The sequence below is a fragment of the Hydra vulgaris genome, chromosome 05 (assembly GCF_038396675.1).
Source record: "Hydra vulgaris chromosome 05, alternate assembly HydraT2T_AEP".
NCBI classification, from domain to species: domain Eukaryota; kingdom Metazoa; phylum Cnidaria; class Hydrozoa; order Anthoathecata; family Hydridae; genus Hydra; species Hydra vulgaris.
In genome coordinates this window covers 39,677,501-39,700,768 of record NC_088924.1, presented here as the reverse complement: position 1 = coordinate 39,700,768, position 23,268 = coordinate 39,677,501, and the positions used below count along the sequence as shown (strand labels likewise).

General features: G+C 26.5%; 1 protein-coding gene across 2 annotated transcripts in view; it reads right to left on the bottom strand.

Moving 5' to 3' along the window:
* Positions 1 to 1,711: 1,711 nt before the first annotated feature.
* Positions 1,712 to 23,268, bottom strand: part of LOC101235976 (uncharacterized) — a 65,263-nt gene continuing 43,706 nt past the window's right edge. Inside the window, exons 10-20 of one of the 2 annotated variants that reach the window (XR_010638683.1) lie at positions 23,121 to 23,268; positions 22,505 to 22,615; positions 7,911 to 8,070; positions 7,649 to 7,827; positions 6,690 to 7,008; positions 6,335 to 6,504; positions 5,430 to 5,607; positions 4,851 to 5,034; positions 4,682 to 4,756; positions 2,662 to 2,882; positions 1,712 to 1,992 (exon numbers count right to left, since the gene is read on the bottom strand). The exon at positions 23,121 to 23,268 is cut by the window's right edge and continues 262 nt beyond it. Coding sequence is in view for 1 of the 2 variants with exons in the window: in XM_065798168.1 (XP_065654240.1) it covers positions 1,798 to 1,992; positions 2,662 to 2,882; positions 4,682 to 4,756; positions 4,879 to 5,034; positions 5,430 to 5,607; positions 6,335 to 6,504; positions 6,690 to 7,008; positions 7,649 to 7,827; positions 7,911 to 8,070; positions 22,505 to 22,615; positions 23,121 to 23,268 (1,912 nt within the window). In the remaining variant the exon portion in view is untranslated. The remainder of the gene's footprint in view (positions 1,993 to 2,661; positions 2,883 to 4,681; positions 4,757 to 4,850; positions 5,035 to 5,429; positions 5,608 to 6,334; positions 6,505 to 6,689; positions 7,009 to 7,648; positions 7,828 to 7,910; positions 8,071 to 22,504; positions 22,616 to 23,120) is intronic. The other variant, XM_065798168.1, reaches the window with a different exon arrangement.

The window sequence follows — 23,268 nt, the reverse complement described above, 5'->3', positions numbered from 1 at the left end:
GCAACTTTTTTATATTTTTTGGAGAGAGCTTTTGGGTTACGTCTGATATTAACTACAAAAGCTATGTGCAACTTTTTGCCTTGCCAAAAAAATGGGTTCAAAGGTGGCAAAAACTAAATTTCTAAAAATTTTTAAAAAAATCTCAAAAATTTAAGCCCAGATTCCGAGTGAACGAAACATTTTTGAAAATTTTTTTTTTCCCCAACAGGTTTTTTCTATATTCTGATCAATATATAAAAAATTCAAGCAATTTGGAGGAGGTCACTTCCACAGTTTCAGGAATTTGCCTGATTCTTAGAAAAAACGGCTCTTAAGTAACACGTATAAACATAAATTAACATAAATTAAATAATAATTAAGTAACCGCATAAGTTCATAAAATTTTATTAAGAATTTTGTTTAACGGACTAAAGAGTTTATGGAATGTAGTGAACAAAATAATGGTACTTACACATTGAATAGCATTACTTAAAATTAACTTTGTCATTGAAAAATTAAAAATTACCCACAAATTACCACCCCCTAATACCCACTGCTCCCAGGCCTATTGATTAGTGGGAAGCGATTTTTTAACGCAAAAAAAAAAGTTTGAAAGAAATATATACCTGAGACACAATTAGTGTTCAATTAGTTATAACAGGAAAACAATAAAATATTTCTGGATTTAGATAATTTCTAGAAGTTTCTCTAGAACCCAACAACTTTGACCGGTTCTTATATTAGTGAAAAAAAACAACCTCTTTTAGAACTTCATGTCAATCGAGTATTTAAAAGAAGCGGAATTATTAGCTAGTGTTAAAAATAATATTGATTTTTATTCAAAATTTATAATAAATAGAGCAAATGTTTTCGTTAAAAACCCCTGTTTTAAAAAATATTAGCAATAAAGCAGTTTTTTAACATTTTTTTAAATTATTATTCAATATAATTAAAAAAAAAAATTTGCGGAACAAAATGTTAGTTATTTTAAAACTTTTTTTCCGCTTTTTTTGAGTGCCGGATTGAAATTGTTTAGAAGAAAAAATTTCCTTAAATTTTGAACCATCAAAAATGTTGGATCCTAGATGAATTTTAAGAATTCATCAAACAGAAAAATAAAATGTCGTGAACATCAAATAACAGCGATGTTTATTACTGTTTTCAACGCTTTAAAGCGATTTCCATTAATTCTATGGTACTTCTACAATTGCGGTGTTTCATAGTGCATCATGGTGTTTCATGGCGCATCATTGTGTTTCATGATGGATCAAAATGTTTTACGGTGCATCATGTATCATCTTATTCTATACAAAAATAAACTTAACGCAAAACCAGCTATTGATTTTTGCGTTTTGGTGAAAAAAAAATCCATTTTACTTTAAGGAGTTGAAAAATAACTTTAAAACACGTTTGTTGTTTAAGTTTGTTTAATATACAGGTATATCAAGTAGCAGTGACATATTAGGTGGAAGGAGCAGAGAGCAGGCTCTTAAAGTTTGAACATGTCGACTTGTTAAAGTCAATGTTACTTAAAAACTCAGCTGAAATTAAACAAAAGAAGATCTGAAAAACTTTATTCAAACTCAATCAACTTCATTTAAAAAAAAAACTAAAATTTTTTTGTTTTGGCCTCCAAACCTGATTTTTTAAAATGTTTTTAGATTGCAGTTGATTTCTAAAATAAACCAACGTAAACTAAAAATATGTATAAGTTCAAAAAAATCAAAAGATATAAAACTATTGTTATACATTATTTGCACATTTTAGTTTTTACACACATATATATATACAACACATATAAAACTTTGTTATCATTGTTTATCTTTCCTCTGGATCTTCGTAATCACCGCTGTAACTACTCCAACTATGTTTTACTGGTGAAGTTAACCTACTAACCTTGCATAACTTGCCAAGTGTACGGGCTAATAAAAGTTTTTTCTTTAATTCGCGAATTAATGCAATTTTCTCATCGATACTTGTGCTTATATTTAAAAACAATAACTTTTCCAAACCCTGAACATACAATATATATATATATATATATATATATATATATATATATATATATATATATATATATATATATATATATATATATATATATATATATATATATATATATATGTATATATAATATATATAAATGAAAAAGTTGATGATGCTATTATTATTATTATTTACTTTATATTATTTTAATACAAACTTTTTATTTTTGTATGTTACCATAGTGTTATCATTATTTTTCATTTTTCTGTTGTTTTTTTTTGTCAGTATTTTTTATCTTTTCTATATTTAATTTATGTGGTTCATTAACTAATTTGTAACAACAAGAGCGACTCTTATTATTCTAAAACACTTGACACGTAAGTATAATTCCACATCAAATCACCCAGTCCTTTAAACCATGTGTTTTCTTTTTTGTTTTATGTTTCAACACATGATTACTATTTATAAAAAAACATTGCATGCAAAACCTTAGCTAAAAAATGTTGAGCAGTTGACGAGATACGACAATTTTAATATTGACCTTGTTTCTTAAAGTGACATGGTTTTTGTGACATTAAAAAAAAAAAACGTTTTTCTTAATTAAATTTAACATTTCAATTTAACGTTGTTAACTTGATGTGGAATTACCCTTAACAATTACTGTAAAATTTACGATAAAACTATAAAATAAAATACCAGCTTAATTTCATCAATATTATCAATTTCCATAACTTTTGTTCTTCCAGAAATTTCCGATCTTTTAACACTACTCTTAGCCTGTTGATTTAGTTTATTAAGAAAAGACTGGAGATCACTATCTGGAAAAATATCAGAAACTTGGCTGATATAGTCAGGAACAACATTTTTTTCATAATCGACAAGCTGTTTGAAAGTTACATTCAACCAATGTCGATAGCCTGAAATAAGTACAAAACAAAAAATAATACAAAACAAAAATTGCAATAAAATATAATATTGAAAAAAAGATTTGTGAAAATCAAAAAGGAAGGTTAATTAAAAAGGAGTTAGAAAGATTAATTAAATAGGAATTAGGAATTTATAATTATTGCATAAAAATTACAGTTAATAGATTTTAAACTAACATAGTAAACAACAACAAAGTCTAAAAAATGACAATATGTCAATGATACTAGCCTCCACCTAAAAGATACTAACCTCCACCTTAATAATACTAGCCTCCACCTCAAAGGTACTAGCCTCTACCTCAAAAATACTAACCTTAATCTTAATGATACTAGCCTCTACCTAAAAGACACTAACCTCCACCTCAATGATACTAGCCTCCACCTCAAAAATACAAACCTTCACCTCAATGATACTTGGCTCCACCTAAAAGACACTAACCTCTATATCATTAATACTAGCCACCACCTCAAAGACAATAAACTCCACCTCAAAAATAGTAGTGATGTATTCAGGCCTGTTCTGAATACATCACTACTATTACAAAATTATACTGGTTTGGACAAAACTAATCTACGCAAGCTCCAGCGTGCTGTTGTTTAAAAAGAATGTTTAAAAAAGAAGTTTGTCTAACTAACACCTTTTTTACAAATTTTTCCTTTTAAAAAAGGTGTTAGATAGATAAGCAACCAATTAAATGCAAACGACAATTACAATCCAGTTAAATTCAGTTGATCATAAATCATACAAGGTATTTTTTTTGTTTTTGCAAGACCAAAATTGCCCCCCCCCCTTCCTTCTAAAAAAAAAAAGTTTAACTCAAAACACCGGCGTCCCCAAATAATCACTAAGTAGTACCCAACTCAGACCCATATTACCCTGACCTAAGCATATTTTTATGTAAATAAAAAATAAAAAAATTGGTTACAATTTTAAAAATTCTTATTAACAAATGTTATTTGATAAATTTAACTGATTTTAAATAAGAATTTATTATACATTAGTCAAACTCTGAGGTCACCCTGACCTTTCTCAAAATTCATACCTAACATAATGTCCTCACACTTTATGTAATTAATCTTTAAAAATTTGAGTAAGCATTTTAGAAGCCAAAGAATGTTATGCTTAGGTTAAACTTATTTGTACTAACTACACTACATGTAATTCTACTAAATACACCCCATATAATTCTACTAACTACACCTCACATAATTCTACTAACTACAACCCACATAATTCTATACTATTATCTATAAAATTTATTAAATTCATTACCTGCTAATTCAATAAAAAACTGATTTTAATAGACTTTAAAGAATATTTCTTTAAAATTTATAACAAACCAGGGGCTACTCTAAGAAAAAAAATTTGGGCGGTGGTACCCCTTGTGCCAGTGCCTTTTCGTAAGGAAATTTGTCATATGGTAGTCATTTTTTTGCGAAAAAAAACGATATTTGCCAGAAGAAAAAAAAAGTTATTATTTCTGAACAGTGCACAAATACAGTCGGTGCTGTTGAAAACAGTCTAGAATAGCCCCTGCAAACCTATAATACATGACATATACAAAACAAAATAATAAAAAAATATTTTAGAAACTGTTGAAAACTGCTAATTAATGCTAATTAATGTTAGAGACTGTTAATTTATGTTAGCTGAGCAAACAAGACTCAAATTTGCTAACAAAGATCCTTACAAATCTAATTTGTAGAATAAGTTAATGTAAAAGTTGGATTGTTTTTTTGTCAATTAAAAAAAAAATTTGGCGACAAATAAAAATTAAAAACCGACTTACTTCTGTCCAAAGATGATTGTAAATCTAAAAACTTCTGTGTTTCATAGCTTGATTTTTTAGCAAATTCTGGGCAACCTATTTGTTATGAAAACTTATTTCTTAATTTTACATTTCTATTAAAAAATTAGTTTGTCATAAAAATATATAAAAAGACTAAAGCACAAATAACCTCATAATTAATGTTAACAAACACATACAAGAAATATTTGAATGGAAAATCTTTTTTAGTTTATCTCTTGTTCTAATGTGATAATCTTTTTCTTGCTTTACAGATGATAGAACAGTATTTAAACCATTTGCAATTTCATTGTAAATGTGTATGGTTCGAGTAAGACATGAACAGTAGTCATCACCTAAATTTAAGTAAATTATTTATAACTGATTACTAAACAAACTATAACTAAAAAATTTATAGCTAAATAAATTACTACTAAATAAGTTTATACTGAATAAACTATTACTAAATAAACTATTTAATATTATTTATATTTATTTAATTTATTACCTAATTTAATATTACTAATCTTTTTTATTAAATAATAAAATTTTAATAAAATTTAAAAATACTATTTATTGTTACTGCTGAAACACAATTAATTTTAAACACACATTAATAATGACTTAAAGAGTGTTGTCAATGACAACAGTTGCTCAAAACTATGAAGTCTCTAGGTTATGGAGATGTTGTAACTTGATAATTTTTAAACATCTCTTGATTTGTTGAATGTATAGTGCTCAATTAACTTACAGTTTTTCTTGACTGTTTTTCTATGTAAGCTACTGTTGGATGTGTAACTTGTGGAAAATTCTTTTCTGGGCCCATATAAACTGAATATAATATCAGGATGAAACAAATATCCAGGAACTGAGCTGCGGATAATTCTATTAAAGTACTCTTCATTTGAATTAGGGATATAATAATGCTCCTAAAAAAATATAACTGGCAATTGTAGCAAAAGCATGCTATACATCTATTAAAAAAAATATAACACTTCATAGAATAATTTTACATTATGGCTGTAAAAAACAAAAAAAAAACATGTTTGCATCAAAGCAACATTTGTAACTATTTAATATGCAATTTTTTTCTAATGACCTTAAATAATCAAGCTTTAAATAAAAGACTCGAAATACTTGAATTGGTATTAAAGTTCAATGGAGTAAAAAATTATTTACAATCATTTAAATTTAATTTATTTAAATCATTGTCAAGATAAGTAATAAAATAATAATTTCAGGAAAGAAATAATAAATTTCAGGAATGAAAGCTTGAAATAAAAGAAAAAAATTCTTATTAAGAGTTAAATATGATAAGAGAAATGGTAGCATTAAAGCCAACAATAAATGGATACCAGCTGCAATACCAAAGTAACTGGTAATAAATGGATAAATAATGCTTAATCAGTTAATGTCTTTAAGTAATTAAAAAACAATGACCCCCACCCATAGTTTGAATGGTCACATAAAATAATGAACCCCACCCATAGTTTGAATGTTTTCATAAAATGGTTTTGTTAAAATTTCCATGGTAACATTCAAAATGGAATTCATGATTTGTTCAACTTATGTTAAATCAGCTTGGGTCTTGTTCTAAGGAAAAATGCACAGCTCTGTCCCTCTGTTTTCCAGTCTTAAATATATAACATAGTATACCATAAAATCAGCTGTAACTTCTTGGTTGTTAAAGTTTCTTCTCAGGTTTGTAAGAAGTTTGTCAATTTTTATCTTTTCGTGTTTAAGTTTTTCAAAATCTTTTTCTTTTGAAACTAATACTTTTTCCATTTCAACAATTTCTGGATATTGCTTATTGACCACATCAGCACCTAAAAATATATTTTTTTACATATCAGCACCTGAAAAGATATTTTTTAGCAAATGTAACTGAGATTAAGTTACCAGGATTTTTGCATCCATAAAAGATATTTTATTTAAATGTATAAAAATAACATTTATTAAAAATATCAGTTATTTAAATGTATCAAAATACAATATGAATGGTCATACATACCCAAAGTGATAAATACTTTTTCATTGATGCAGAGAGTATCAGACGTAGACATATCTTGTTTGAAAAGTGTTATGCTCATGTTAAAAGCAACACAAAAGTCATTAAGTTCAGCTAAATTACCCCAAATGCAAAAATGTTGGAACTTGAAGACATCATTTTTAGGTGTTAATGTAAGCAAGTCAACAACTTTATCTGCTACATGCATCTCTGTACTAACACTAGACACAAGTTCTTCAGCCATTTTTAATGGGATTTTTTGCAATAAGCTTTCATAGAGGAATAAATTTTTCCATTGAGATTTCAAAGCCAGGAAATTTTTCTTGAAAGAAAAAATCAACACAATAAACAACTTTTAAGATTCAATTTTTAAAATTTTTAAATAATTTTAAATAATTTTTCTTTTTTTACTTTTAGAAAATTAAAATAAATGATTTTAATAGAATTAAAAACAAAAGTCTTAAGTAAAAAAAAATGATAACAGAATTATCATTTATAATAAGATAAAATAGAAAAAAAAATTATAAAATAGAAAAAAAAAAAAAAAAATTCTTATAAAATAGAAAAAAAAAAAAAAACATTTTGTTTTACAAAAATAAAATCAGAAAAATTTTCCTAAAATATTTATAGAATATTTAAAGAATATTTATAGAATAACAATGCTTAGAAATAAACAAATAATAAGTATCATTATTAACATACAGTATAACTATTATTACATACAAATTATTATATACAATACAGTATAACTATTATTACATACATATTATTATATACAAATTAGTAGAAGAAAAAAATTATATACTAAATTATAATAATATATTTAGTTAATGTATTAGTTTCAAATTAATAATTATTATGACATAGTAATAAAGAAATTTATTCTAAATATTTAATACTAAAAATTTTTTCAAAATAAAACTGATTACATGAAGTTTTCAATAATTTAATTTTTTTCTTACCAGTGCTCTTTTCCTTGTCACAAAGTTAAAACCTTTTTGTAAAAACTTTTTTTGTTCACATTCAAGAATACAATCAATTTGTGGTCGCTTTCTGTAGCATTCTTCAAAATTTCTACATGATATCCATCTGTGCAAAACTTTGGTGCATTTCTTTTTGAAAGTAAAACCACTTTGACAAACTGGTAATAATTTTTTACAATAAAAAACAACTATGAGTAAATTAAAAATCTATAATAATAATAATAAAAATAAAAATTACTACCTTTAGGACATTTTTGAAAGCAATTTGTTGCTATAAGCTTTTGACTTTCAACAATATCATGTGAGTCTGAAAAAAGTTCTCTTTCTTTATCATTAATAGTTCTTTTCATTTCTTCTAATGTCTCCTTTGTGTGATCAAACATTGCAACAATCTCTTCATGCTTAAAAGGTAAATCCAATATGACATTAGAAAGCCCAATAAATATTGGACCATTTATTTATTTATAAAAGTTATTTTTAATAAAAAATTTTTATAAGGATATAAACAATCATTATTACTTAATAAGACGCATCTAATATTTGATTGGTTGGTTTTGAGTACAAAAATGATGAATTTTGAATTGTTCATGAACTTTTTTATCTTAGAGATACAATTAGATCAGCTGGTGGTGGTGGCATCATGGGCAAAAACAAAATGTACCTGGTTCAAGTTCAGAGAATTACCTCTACTTCTTACAGCATCATTAAAAGTGCATCATTAAAGATTAAAGAAATATTATAAACAACATGCTCCAGAGTGTTATGATATATTGAAAAACAGACAATTAAGGTTAATGATGTCTTGAGTCTGCAAAAAATAGATTAGATGGTGATCACATAAATAGGGCGCATCACAAAATATTAGGGCATGTAGATCATAAAGATGCAGATGATTAGTAGCATTATCAACATGTGGAGACTTTGTAGTTTCAGAAAAAACAAAAAGATATAGTTAAAAGTAAAAAAAAATAAAAATAAAAAAAAAGAAGATTTAGTTAAGAAAATTTTGGAGAAATCACATTGTGAGAAAGGCCCAACCCATACAAGTGCAAAAAAATGTATACTGAAAGAATAGTAATGATTATTTATTAAAACTTTTTATTCTATAATGTAGACCATACAACTCATTATTGAACTAAGTCAGGGATTTAAATCATAAAATAAGATTACCAAATATAAAGAAATGATTCATGAACAATCCTATGACCTAACCTATTTGCTTAGATGAAATAAATAAAAAATTTTAAATCAAATGAACTAGATTTCATCTAAGTATATTACTGCAATTATTTTAAAATGATTATTTATAAACCATATTTAAAAATATCAAAATGATTAAAAAAGGAAAAATTCTTAGCTTCAAAAAGTATAGTTAGTATTTGGTTTTTATTTTGTTCAAGCCACAAGAATTTATGTAAACTGTTGTAGCTAGAACAACTTGGTTGGACTTCATCTAAGCAAATGTTTATTATTATTATCATTATTATTATTGTTATTATTATTACTATTATTATTACTATTATTATTATTATTATATATCATTTAATATAGTGTTGTATTAAAATAATATAACAATATAAAACTCTTCATTAAATCAAACAACACAGAAAACAAAGAAAAAGTATATTTTGGAGTCAGTGAAACAACTTTTAAACTTCATTATTCAAACCATTTGAAATCTTTAAATACAATTAGGTATAGGAATGATAGAGTTATCTAAGGAAGTATGTCAATTAAAAGAGAAAAACTCAATACCTTCAATAAAAGGTAAAATTATTAAACAATGCAAAGCATACAATCCAGCATCAGAAACTTGCAATCTCTGTTTGAATGAGAAGTACCAAATTTTATTATAAGGAGAAAACCTACTAAATACAAGAAGCGGAATAATTTCAAAGTGTAGGCACAAAAACAAATTCCTCCTTTCCTCATTAAACAGATAAATTAAACACATTATTTATGTCAAACTTTGTTTCCATGGATTTATTAGAACTTACGCCAACATAATTTTAGTTGTAATATTAATGTTTAATTTTTAATTTTGTATTTTATAGCTGATGATTGCAATTAGGCATGAAACTTAAAGTTCCATAACATAAGTCTTTTTCTTTTTTTTGTTTTTAATTATATATTGCTCTGTTTTGAAAGTTATGTACAACAATAATAAGTTTTGTTAACATTGAGCATTTTTCTTTCAATAAGAGTTTTATATTGTTGCATTATTTTAACACAAAACTATATTAAATGATATAAATGGTTGACCACGAGATGGAGAAATTAAACTTAAAAAGTTGACAAGATGGAGAAATTAAACTTAAAAAGTTGACCACAAGATGGAGAAATTAAACTTACAATACTCAATTAAAAATATTTCTATAACATCTGAGAAATAATTTGTATTGCAATTACTAGTAAAGACCAAAACACTTATAAAATAAATGAGGTGGAAAGTGTTACTTTTTATCAACAATCTGATCAAAACGATTCACCTAATAATGTAAAATGTGGTATTAACTCCTTCAAATGTCCTCCATAAATAGAAGGAATGTCATCAATCAAAAACAATTTAATAAACTGTTAAAACCAAACTTGAAAAAAAACGACAAAACCTCGAATATGTATAAAAAGGCTGACAACCAATTGAAAAATCAAAAAAATAAACAAGGTAAAAAAATATTAATTAACCATGATGTCTATAATAATATCAAAATTAACAGTATTTCTGATTGTTTCATAACTCTAAAAGATCACAAAGAAAACTTCATAAACAAACCTACTGTTTGACTTAAAAATGCTGCCAAAAATGAGGTTGGAAAAATTTCAAAAAATATTTTATCAAATATTATTTCTAAGCTGAAAAACAATCTTTGATGAATGGCAAAACACTCAAAATGCTATACATTGGTTTCAAACCATTAAAGAAAAGAAATTTTTAAAGTTTTTTAGTCTTTGATATTAATGACTTTTATCCATCAATTAACAAAAATCTACTAAACAATGCAATAAATTTTGCAGAACAACAAATTTCTTACAATATGCAAGAAAATCATTATTATTTAGCAATGGAACAGCTTGGATTAAAAAAAAGGAGGTTTATTCAATGGGTAATTCCGCATCAAATCACCCAAAATTTAGGAAATTTTGAACCATGGGTCTTCAAATTTTTTAAAAACTTCTTTGGCGGTTGCATCTTAAAAAGTAAAGTTAACACATAAAATTTCAGCTAAAAATGTTGAGTGGTTGACAAAATACTGCAACTTTAATATTGACCTGGTTTCCAAAAATGACCCGGTTTTCATAACATTCTGAAAAAACATTTTTCTTAAAAAAATAGGAAATAAAAATGGGAAAATTATGAAAATAAACATATATAATGTTTTTTTGATGCTGAATTCAATAAATGTACTTAAAATGCTGAAATATAAAAAAAACATGCTTAAAAGTTAATAAAACAACTAGTTTCTATAAACCAACTTTGGGGCCCAATATCTCAAAACACCCCCGTCAAATTTTTTTTTTTTTTACTTTTATTATTTTCAGCTGCTTACAATCTAACTAGGCACAAAAAATCTAACTGGAAAAACAACTGAAACATATGGAACTTTAATTTCAAAGATATATAAAATTTTCGATAAATTATTTTTAAAAACTTGCAATAGAGTTCTGTAAAATATAAAATTTGGTTTATAGACTCCTTAAAAAAACAAAACAATTTTGTTATATTTAAGGAATTCTTAATTATATGATAACTTAGTAATTTGATCTTAACAGCAAAAAATTTTGACAACTATGTTTTGTATAAGTTTATAATAACTAGTTTATAAAAAGTTCAGTTATAGAACAACATTGGTAAAATTTTATTTAAATTTTAACAAATTAACAATTTGATATATATATAGATTGTATATATATATATATATATATATATATATATATATATATATATATATATATATATATATATATATATATATATATATATATATATATATATAAATATATATATATATATATATATATATATAAATATAATATATATATATATATATATATATATATATATATATATATATATATATATATATATATATATATATATATATATATATATATATATATATATATATATATAAAGAAAATTAACAATATCTATCAGTGTAAAAAATTATACAACAGAGGGATTCTGAAAGATTTAAATTACTTCTATATTAAAAATTTTTTTCTTTTGAACTTAAAATTAAGTAGGAAAGAAGAATTCTCTTTTTTTTAGGAAATACATTGATACTAAGTAATTTATCTTAAGATGAGTTCTATTGGCTTAATGACATCAGATGCATGCAAAGGCCAACTATATGTTATTGAAACTTTTAGCAATGAAGAAAAAATAACTATATCATTATTCTGTAACATTGAACTATCAAACTTAACAATATTATGTGAAAGACATACTACAAAATATTTGAAAATGTATCCTATATGGCAGAAAGCATGCTGTGGTTCATTCCATAAACAAAGAAAATACAAAGTAAGTAGAAGTAGAATTTAAATATTTTAATATATATATACTTCTTTAATTTGTATTTTCCAAAACATAAACAATGTTTTAAACAATTGTGCAGATAAGCTTCATACAATTCAATTACTTTTAGAAAATCTCAAAGTAGTTACAATAAATGAGTCACAAGTCATGATGAGAAGTAGTTTGAATATTGCTCCTGGGAAGACACTTTGCAAACCTTGTCAGCAAAAGATTGCCAGAAAAGCAGATCTTAAAGAAGAGAAACAAAGTCAGGGTGAACAAGATGAGTATTTTCTAATATCATCATTCAAATCAAAAAGACAGGAGATCAATGAAGAACTCAAAAATTTTAATATATCTCCTCTAAAATCTCATTCAAAGTCATCAAAACATATACTGTCAGAAGGAAAGCAAAAAGTTGTGCGCATCAACAAAATGGTAAGTAACGTTCATTGTTCAATGTTCCCTCAAAACTGTGTTATGAAACAACATGAAAAAGAAGGCTGAAAACTTTGATGGAATTATGAGCTTGATAAAAGAAAAAATTCTATGTTCTGACAAAAGGACTATTGTTCAACTTCTAACACTGGCACCCCCAAGTTGGTCAATATTAAAAGTACAAAATAACTTTTACAATATTTTGTAATAGCAGTTACAGAATACCAAGCAAAAATGCCTAGACAAATTTTTAATAAAAAAGGATTGCTAGCTATCTCTCCGTTGTATAAAGGTAAAGTCTTACACAAAGAAATAGAAGATTCTGTTAAATTTTTTTATGACTTGAGTGATTTATGTCGAACTATGCCTGGAAAAAAAGATTATGTTAGCATTCACAAGAACGTCCATAAACAAAAAAAACTGCTTTTGCGTAATTTAAAGAAACTATATGTATTATACAAAGAAAACAATCCAGAAATACAAATAAGTTACTCAAAATTTGCTTCACTTAGACCAAAGTGGTGCATTTTGCCAGATGCAAGTGGAAAAACATTCTGTTTGTGTTAGTTCTTATCAAAGTAGTTACGATAAATGAATCACAAGTCATGATGAGAAGTAGTTCTTATCACCAAAATACTATATTGCTAGTAGATGCCTTAAATATTGGACTAAAGTATAAGGATTTACTTTTGAACACCGTTTGCTCAGTAGAAAACAAAGAATGCATGCTTTCACAGTGTGATAATTGTCCTGGTAAAGAACCCCTTACCAAATATTTGTATGAGATTTTTGGAGAATATGGAACTTTTTTGCCACATCCCACGGAAAGTCACAATGTGATGGGATTGTTGGTACTGTAAAAAGATTAACAGCGCAAGAAAGTTTAAGACGACCATACAGAAACCAAATTCTCACATCAGAAGCTATGTATGAATTTTGTATTGAGAAAATCAAGTTTGTTAACTTCATTTACATAAAGGGATTGGACTTACAATTGCAACATGAAGAGCAAAAAGAAAGGTACACTGGTGTAACAACTCTATCTGGTACTCGTAGCTTTCATCAATTTATACATCTTGGAGATAACAGGGTTGGGGCAAAGAGGTGTAGTACGGACACTAATTATACAATAATCCACAATCTTAAAAAGAAACAAGATATATTTCAAATTGATACTGCCACTGTAAATACACTGAGGTTATGTAGGAGGTTATGTAGCTGTAGTCTATGATGGTAAGTGGTGGATCAGCATTGTAACTGAAACCAACCTAGAAGTTGATGCTAAAGTTAAGTTTCTTCACCCAAAAGGTCCATCAATCTGTTTTAACTGACCTGAAAGAGACGACTACTGTTTTATTCCCAAAACCAACATATTGAAAAACCTATCTGTTCCACAAGCTTGCTCTAGTTCCGGTAGAAACTATGTGTTTGAAAATGCTGAAATAGAAGAAGTACAAGTAAAATGGGAACAATATTGTGAACTATTACAAATACATTCAAAATAACTTACATCTTTGATACTGTTAAAAATCTTGTACATTTAAGTAACTTTTTAAATTACGATTAACTTATTTTTATTTTATTTACAAATATTGTTTAGGAATTTCTTAAAAAAGTAACACATCTTTGAAATTAAAGTTTCATATGTTTCAGTAGTTTTTCCAGATTTTTTGTGCCTAGTAAGATTATAAGCAGCTGAAAATAATAACAGCAAAAAAAAAAATTGACGGGGGTGTTTTGAGATATTGGGCCCCAAAGTTGGTTTATAGAAACTAGTTGTTTTATTAACTTTTAAGCATGTTTCTTTTATATTTCAGCATTTTAAGTACATTTATTGAATTCAGCAAAAAAAACATTATATATGTTTATTTACATAATTTTCCCATTTTTATTTCCTATTTTTTTAAGAAAAATGTTTTTTCAGAATATTATGAAAACCGGGTCATTTTTGGAAACCAGGTTAATATTAAAATTGCAGTATCTTGTCAAGCGCTCAACATTTTTAGCTGAAATTTTGCATACAATATTTTTTTATAGTTAGGAATAATGTGTCAAAATATAACACAAAAAGAAGACACATGGTTCAATGGACTGGGTGATTTGATGTGGAATTACCCCAATGTCATCATGGGGGCATTTGATGGCACGGAGATTTGCAAACTTGTAGGAACATTTATCAGTTATTGAAGTTTCATAAGAAAAACAATTTTGGTATATATCGAGATGATGGTTTAGCTATGTTTAGGAACAAAAGCGATCAGAAAATGGAAATAAAAAAATCACTCGGTAAAAATTTTTAAAAGTAACAATCTACCTATCTTTATTAACTGCAATTTGAAAATAGTTAACTATCTTGATCTAACACTAAACCTTAACGACGGTTCATTTCAACCTTCTGCAAACTGGATAATATACTTAGTCACATACATACTAATCACCCACCGAGTATACTAAATTGCATTCCTAGATCTATTGAACTAAGATTGTCAACCGCATCTTCAAATGATGTTTTTTGCTATTTCAAATGATGTTTATTGCTATTTTTAAAAAAGTCTTCTTTCTTACCAAGAAGCTTTGAAAAATCTGGAAACAATTATGAACTTTCCTACCATCCAAATATAAAACCATCACATATTAATCATAAATGCAAAATAATTTGGTCCAATCCTCCTTTCAGTGTAAATGTTATAACAAAAATAGGCTAGCATTTTTTGAATTTAATTGACACACACCTTCCAGTTAACGACAGGCTTCATAAATTATTTAATAAACACAATCAAAATAAGTTATTCCTGCATGCCGAACATGAAACTCATTATAAATTTTTACAATAAAAATATTTTATATAAGGATGCTAGTATTCAAGAAAAAATGTGCAATTACAATGACAAATCTAAATGTCCAATGAACAATCACTACTTGTTTAGCAACATTGTTTATCAAGCCGTCATTAAATCAAACAACCCAGAATACAAGAAAAAGTATATTTTGGAGTCAGTGAAACACCTTTTAAACTTCGGTATGCAAACCATTTGAAATCTTTTAATACAAATGATACAGAGTAATCTAAGGAAGTATTGCAATTAAAAGAGAAAAACTCAATACCTTCAATAAAAGGTAAAATTATTAAACAATGTAAACCATACAATCCAGTGTCAAAAACTTGCAATCTCTGTTTGAATGAGAAGTACCAAATGTTATTATACAAAGGACAAAACCTAATAAATACAAGGAGCAAAATAATTTCAAAGAGTAGGCACAAAAACAAATTTCTTTTTTCCTCATTTGATACCAGAGATTAAATGTAAATCATTTACGTCAAGCTTTGTTTTCATGGATAGAATTGATAATAGAACTTATGCCGCAGTAATTCTAATTTTAATATTAACATTTAATTTTTAATTTCGAAATTTATGGCTGATGATTGCTATTAGACATAAAACTTAAAGTTACATAATTATTAATATAAATTTTTTCTTTTTTCGTTTCTAATTGTACATTTATATTTAATTTGCATATATATATATATATATATATATATATATATATATATATATATATATATATATATATATATATATATATATATATATATATATATATATACATTATATTTTTATATAATATATATATATTTCTTGAGCAACGCAATAGCAATAATTGTGAACATATTTTAAAGAAAAACACAATATTTTTTAATCTTGACATGTTTTGTGGTTACCATACTACATTTTCAAAAGATAAAATTACAAATTAAAAACTCTGGATATACATATATAATCAAAATTTAAAGACATTACAGAGAAATAACAGACAAATAGAATTGTTATAAATCAATAAAAATTATAATACAAATTATAATACCATAAATAGAAAAAAAATAAAAATAAAATATAAGTAAAAAAAAAAAAATGTAAAAAATTTTTTTGAACTGAACAAATTTTTTTATTTTTTTAATTTTTTTGGCGACCTCTGCACTTCATTCAAGAAACTTAAAACTCAAAATTCTTCAAGTCTCTAACAAATCATTTCATATACAATAAAATGACTCACAAGTTTATTCTAAGACGCCATCTCAAAAAATGTCCGCCACCATATATTTGCTTATATTGTATTTTTAAATTCTTATTCTTGTGAAATGAATGAAGTGCCATATTAATTCTTCTGTCATTTTTTTTTTTCATTTCAAAATTATTCAATGACCCAAAAATAATCTTGCATTTTTCTTTTCTTTTCCTGCAATATTTAGATAAGGTTGAATATATATTTGAATTTTTCCGCAATTTCTATTATTTGTAAATTGCAATCATGAGTGATAACGTAGAAGATGAGAGGTTATATGATGAACTGAAATGGTTTGCTTATCGCAAAGAGGACGACGTGTTTTTTTGTCAAGTTGACATTAGAGTAGGGGAGAAAGTTGGCAAACTTTGCGGTGCAACATGCAAAATGCAGTACGAGGGAAAAGAGAAACGGAAAAAAAACCCACCGCCAACATGAAACGCCATTTTGTCAATAAACATTCGACAATTTTGACAAAAATTGTTGAGGCAAGAGAGTAGAAACTGAAGAAAGAGAAGGCCGAAAAGGAAAAGAAACGCACCTCATCTGTTTTTTGAGGAAATCAGGGTTCGACTAGTGAGACGAGAAAAGTACAAGCACCCATCGATTGCTTTCTCAACAGAGTTACCACCACAATTTCGAAAGAGGACTTCCAGAAAGCCATGAACATGATGATTCTTCAAAACGGTGTTCCCTTTAACCTATTCAGCAGTGAAGGAATCAAGATTTTGACTAGCAATTTGGCAAAACATTTTGGCTTGAAAGTCTACCGGGATTCTGCTCGAAGTCAAATCATGGCTTTGGCTCAACAAAAGCGGGCTGAATTAAAAACCAATCTACAGGGAAAGCTGGTTTTTCTGAAAATTGACGGAGCTTCAAGACATAGTCGAAGCTTTCTTGGCGTCAATGTGCAGTTCTTCATAATTAGCAAAATCACTCTCAAAACTTTGGTAGCAGTTGACAATCATGCTAGACACAAGGCAAAAGAAATTCAAGAATCTCTTGAAGGCGTGCTGGAATCGTATGGCATCAGGAAAGAAAATGTCCTCTGAATTATGACTGATAACGGATCGAACATGGTGAAAATGATTAGAGACTTTAGAAAGACAGATGAAGAAGGTGACGTCACTGTCTGCTGAAGAACTTGCTGGCGTTGAAATCGAAGAACTTGAGGTTGAAATTGAAGGTGATCTGCCGGATGCTAATATCACTGACGACGTGTTTAAATAGCAGAGGCCATACTTCAACAAAATATCGAAAAACATGAACATCGTTAATCTGCAACATTGTGGTGCTCACACCTTGCAGCTATCTGTTAAAGACAGCTTGGAAAAATGAGGCATTAAGTCTCTGGTTGGCAAAGCTCGAGATGTAGCAAAAGCTTATAGAACGTCGAAAGCAAATAAATTTTGCAAACAACACAAAACTAAAAAGGTACATACAATATAATCGCAAATCGCAATAAATGAAAATGTTTAAATGAATATTACTAAGAATCGGAACTTGAGCTTGAATTTAACATTTAAAAAATAATTACTCAAATTTACAGGTTGCAATAATCGAAATGCAACCAGTTGTTCCAGTAGATTCAACATGCTCGACCGACTTCTTGAAATGCGTGATGTCCTGAATGCACTAGAAGCGGAATTTAAAACCTGTGACTTTAAGCTTCTAAATTACGAGTGGAAGCAAATAGAGAAACTTGCAAAAATCTTTAAGAAACCGGCAGTCGCAACTCAACAATTCCAGAGTCAGGATTTCACGCCTGGGAACTTTATTTACATTTGGGAAATTCTGAAGGAGGAGCTAGTTTCTGGTGAATTCAAGACGTCTGATTTTGGGAAGAATATCAGGGATTCAATGGTGCATCGGGAATCACTTTTGTTCGATAATCCCTTTTTTTGTGCTGCTGTCTTTGTAGATGTGCAATATCAATGCCTTCTTGGAGAGGAGCAACAGGTTTTTATCTCAGTTTTCAATCTATTATTTTTTTAAACAAAAATTGGAATTTGAAGTTACGTACTTTTAATGAAATTCAAAATACTGTTTCATTTAACTTTACTTTTTGACATTCTACTTTCCTCACTGCAAGAATATGATAGATTATAATTTTTTCGAAATTTAAAAACATTAAAAATGCTTTACAATATTTCAGTTAATTGCTGAAGGCACTCTGTGGAAGATCCAGAAAAAGCTCAATGAGCAAAAGAAAATCGATGGTTGGATTTGGTTGTCATGGAAATGACTCTAGCGAAAGTACTGGAAGCGGTTTGGAAAATGAAGAGGAATCCGAGGAAATGAGTCCCAGAAATGGGTGCGAATTCAAATGGAACATGCTCGGAAGCAAAAAAGCGAGCAGTGCAGCCAAGACGTTGTTAGTCATAAACGATTGGAGGAAAAAGAATTACGAGAGGCTATTCAAAGTTTGCCAAAGCTTGCTCAACAGATCATAAAGAAAAAGGATGATGGAAATTCGAAGTGCGAAACTGTTTTGGACAGAATAAAGCTGTTTCCCGAGTTGATCCAGAAAGCATGCCAGATTGCTTTTGCTCTTCCTATGATGCAAGTCAGCGTGGAGCGGGTGTTTTCTGGCCTAAAATTTCTGACTCTGGAGTCAGAAATTTTAGGCCAGATCAAGTCATATGGAATCGGATTTGATTGATAGCATGGTTATTCTTTGAATGAATAAAGAGTACATTTGACTTTTGAGTGTGTATTGACAGAAAAAAAAAAGAGAAAACGTTTTGAATTTGGAATTTGATGCTAAAAAAGTTTGTTGAAAAAATTTTGTAGAAATGACCAGGCAAAGGCATAAATTTGCAAGTACAAAATGAAAGGGTATATGAAAGGGACTGATTCTTCAAAAAAATGTAAAAGTTTATTTTTCATTCATTAAAAAATTTATGAATAGACAGCAAGGTATACTTTTAAATCTTATTCTTCTATTTACGTTATGAGGAGCCGGAGCCGAGTTTTTGCTGGGAGCCGGAGCGGATCCGTGAATAAAATTGGACGGCTCCGCAAGCCTGATCAATATTATTAATCACGGATGGATTTAACTTTTTTTCAACAAATAATTTATTTCAGTGTAAATTATTTTAGGTGGATAATGGTAATTTTTTAAAACATTAGATAAATTTTTTATGCCCTTATCAAATCCTAGCCATGTGTTGTTGATTTTATATGTCCAATCAATTAAACAACGTATAAGACTAATTTTATAACAACAGGGAACAAAACTGGAAAATTTTTGTAAAAGACCAGTATATGTTTTTTTGTGATAAACTGATGTGGAAACCAAAACAGACTTATTGATTTATTATTTTTTATATTATTATTTTTTGCTATTTATGGTATTATAATTTGTACTATAATTTGTATTGGTTTATAACAATTCTATTTGTCTGTTAATATTTCTCTGTAATGTCTTCAAATTTTGATTTTATATTTATATTTAGAGTTTTAAATTTGTAGTTTTATCTTTTGAAAATGTAGTATGTTAACTACGAAACATGTCAAGATAAAAAAACATTGTGTTATTCTTTAAAATATATATATATATATATATATATATATATATATATATATATATATATATATATATATATATATATATATATATATTGTATATATATACCAGTGATGAATCCAGAGTTTATTTGGGAATACTATATTTTTTCCCCTTCCCTCCTTATCTAAGGTTAAAACTGGTGCCTATATTTTTAAATATCATTTTGTTTGAGTTTACCTTGTTGAGTTTTATGCGAAGGAGTTGATTTAAAATATCATCTTGTTGTAAAAATTTAGTTATGCTAAGAAAAACTATTTTATTTATAATTCTAATAAATGTTCATGTTGTAAATACTTCGCTATTTGTAAAAGTTTATAGAAAATTGTTTAAAGTATTTTGAATATTTATTAACTATATTTTAGTAATTTTAATTTTTAGTAGTTATTAAATGTTTAAAATACTTTAAACAATTTCTAATCAATATTTACTAAAAAGTGTATTTGCAAAATTAAAATAAAGTAATTGCGGTTATAAAATGCTTACGTTTTGTATTCAAATAGATATTGTCTATATTTAATATATTATATATACAATATTCTATATAAATTATTCAAATACAAAACATAAGCGTTGAATAAGTATACTTTTTATTAATTTAATTTTTATTTCGATTTAAATATTAGCAAATATATTTAACTTTCACTAATGGTTAATAATATTCAATAAATGGTTAATAATTTTCAAATAAAAGAGATGATTGTAGAAAACGATCAAAAATATAAATATATATATAATTAGAAATATTGCATACATTAAATAAGTTGCATTTAATTAAAATTTTTTTAAACATTAAAGACATAGAAAATATAAATTAAAAGTAAAAGTTTCAGTCTTAACAACAATGTAGTTGCACAAATTTAATTTTTGAATGAATGAGCTTTAGATCTATAGTTTGCTATTTTATTTTACAAATGGAAAACAAAAAATAAAAACATTAACTTTTACGAAAAGTTTATCAACTAATGGTTTTTTATTAGGTATTTTTAGAATACTTGACATATTATTTTTAATGTATAATTTTAAAAATTGAGAAAGATAGGTTGCAAAACACAAATGTCAAAGTAATAGACCTTAGAGACCAGTTAGAGAATAAAAAAAGAAGATTAGAGTATTTGGATAAAAGATTTCAGTACTCATCAAAAAGAAAGTACAAATCTAAAATTAATAACAATAAATTAGACAAAGTATCTGATACAGATTTTAACCACTCATTAAGTCCTCTTAATACAAATAAAAGCAATTCAACTGATAGTGAATTTGAAATTGATCCTACAAATCCTGTCTACCTAACCAAGAATATTTTGCACTGTACTGTTTACACAGCAGTTTGAAAGAGTTTAACTCCATATCAACATACAGCAACTCTTAGTAATGTCAATTATGGAAGAGTTTTTAAGCTCAAACTCATCATACAGATACAAATAAATTCATGGACCATATAAAAAATTTCTAAATTGAAAGTACACTGATTGCAGATCAGAAATAAAAAAAATGTGACGACATGGCTAAGAAACTATTTGATCTAAAAAGAATTTCTATAGAAGAGATACTTTGAAAAAAAAATCTTGGATAAAGATACTCTGATGAGTTTAAACTTTTCACTGAATTAGCCTCTTAGCTTAGTTCCATTAGTTACAGAAAAGTTTTAGCTTGTATTTGACAGTACTAAAAGCAGCTTCAGCATGGAAATCAAGCTGAAGCTGCTGTCAGTTCTATTATTTATTACTTATTATTTATTACCAATATATAAATATATACAATATATACATATATTTATTACTTATTATTTATTACCAATATATACATATATATATATATGTATATATATGTATATATATATATATATATATATATATATATATATATATACATATATATATGTATATATTGGTAATAAATAATAAGTATATATATATATATATATATATATATAATATATATATATATAAAATATATATATATATAATATATGTATATACATGTAGTATATATATATATATATATATATATATATATATATATATATATATATATATAATATATGTATATATATATATATATATATATATATATATATATATATAATATATGTATATATATATATATATAAATAAAATATATATATATATATTGATTTATATTTTCTTCTTTTTACCAATATTATCTTTAATAGATACTCAAATTTTTTTATAGAAAGTAAGAACTTCAATTTTTAGAGTTCTCAATTTATTTTAAAAACATATACCTTCCCAATAGCTCTTTGAAGAGTTGAATTTCCATTTTCAATGATTGAATTTATTCTATTGATTATTGCTTCTTTCAACTTTTCTTCTTTAATATTTAAACACGAATCAAGCTTTATAATAAAAATATAAAATCTATACATAAAGATGCAAAGAAAACTTAAAAAAATATTATAACATTAAAATTTAAACTCCCTATAACTATCACACCATCTTCTCATCCTTGCAAAATTGCAACCTTACCACTCACATACCTTACAACATCTTACAAGTAACATTTAACTCCACTTTATTTAAAGATAATGAAATTTAATTACCTTATACTACCTATAAATTTTCGGTTTTGGAATTATAAATTCTCAGCTTTACACCATATAAACTTCATATCCTATAACCATATAGCCTATTTACCTTTATGCCATATAACCTACTCACCTACAGTTCTTAAATATCATAACCTCCCTCCAAACAACCAATCATATTATAACCTCCCTTCAAACAATGAATCACATAAAATATTTAAATACACTTTAATCCAAGATAAAGAATTTAAAAGACAAAAAAACATACACATTAAAACAACAAGAACAAATTTATAAATAACATTTTAGACATTACCCTGAACTTGGCAGATGATAGCCCTTCATCAGTCCCTGCTTCAAGCAATAGAGTTCCTTCTATTAAATCATAAAAATTGGCCTTCATCTTAAGCTTAAAAGTATCATTTGAAATAAGTAACAATGATGGTCCATGCACTCCCAGCATA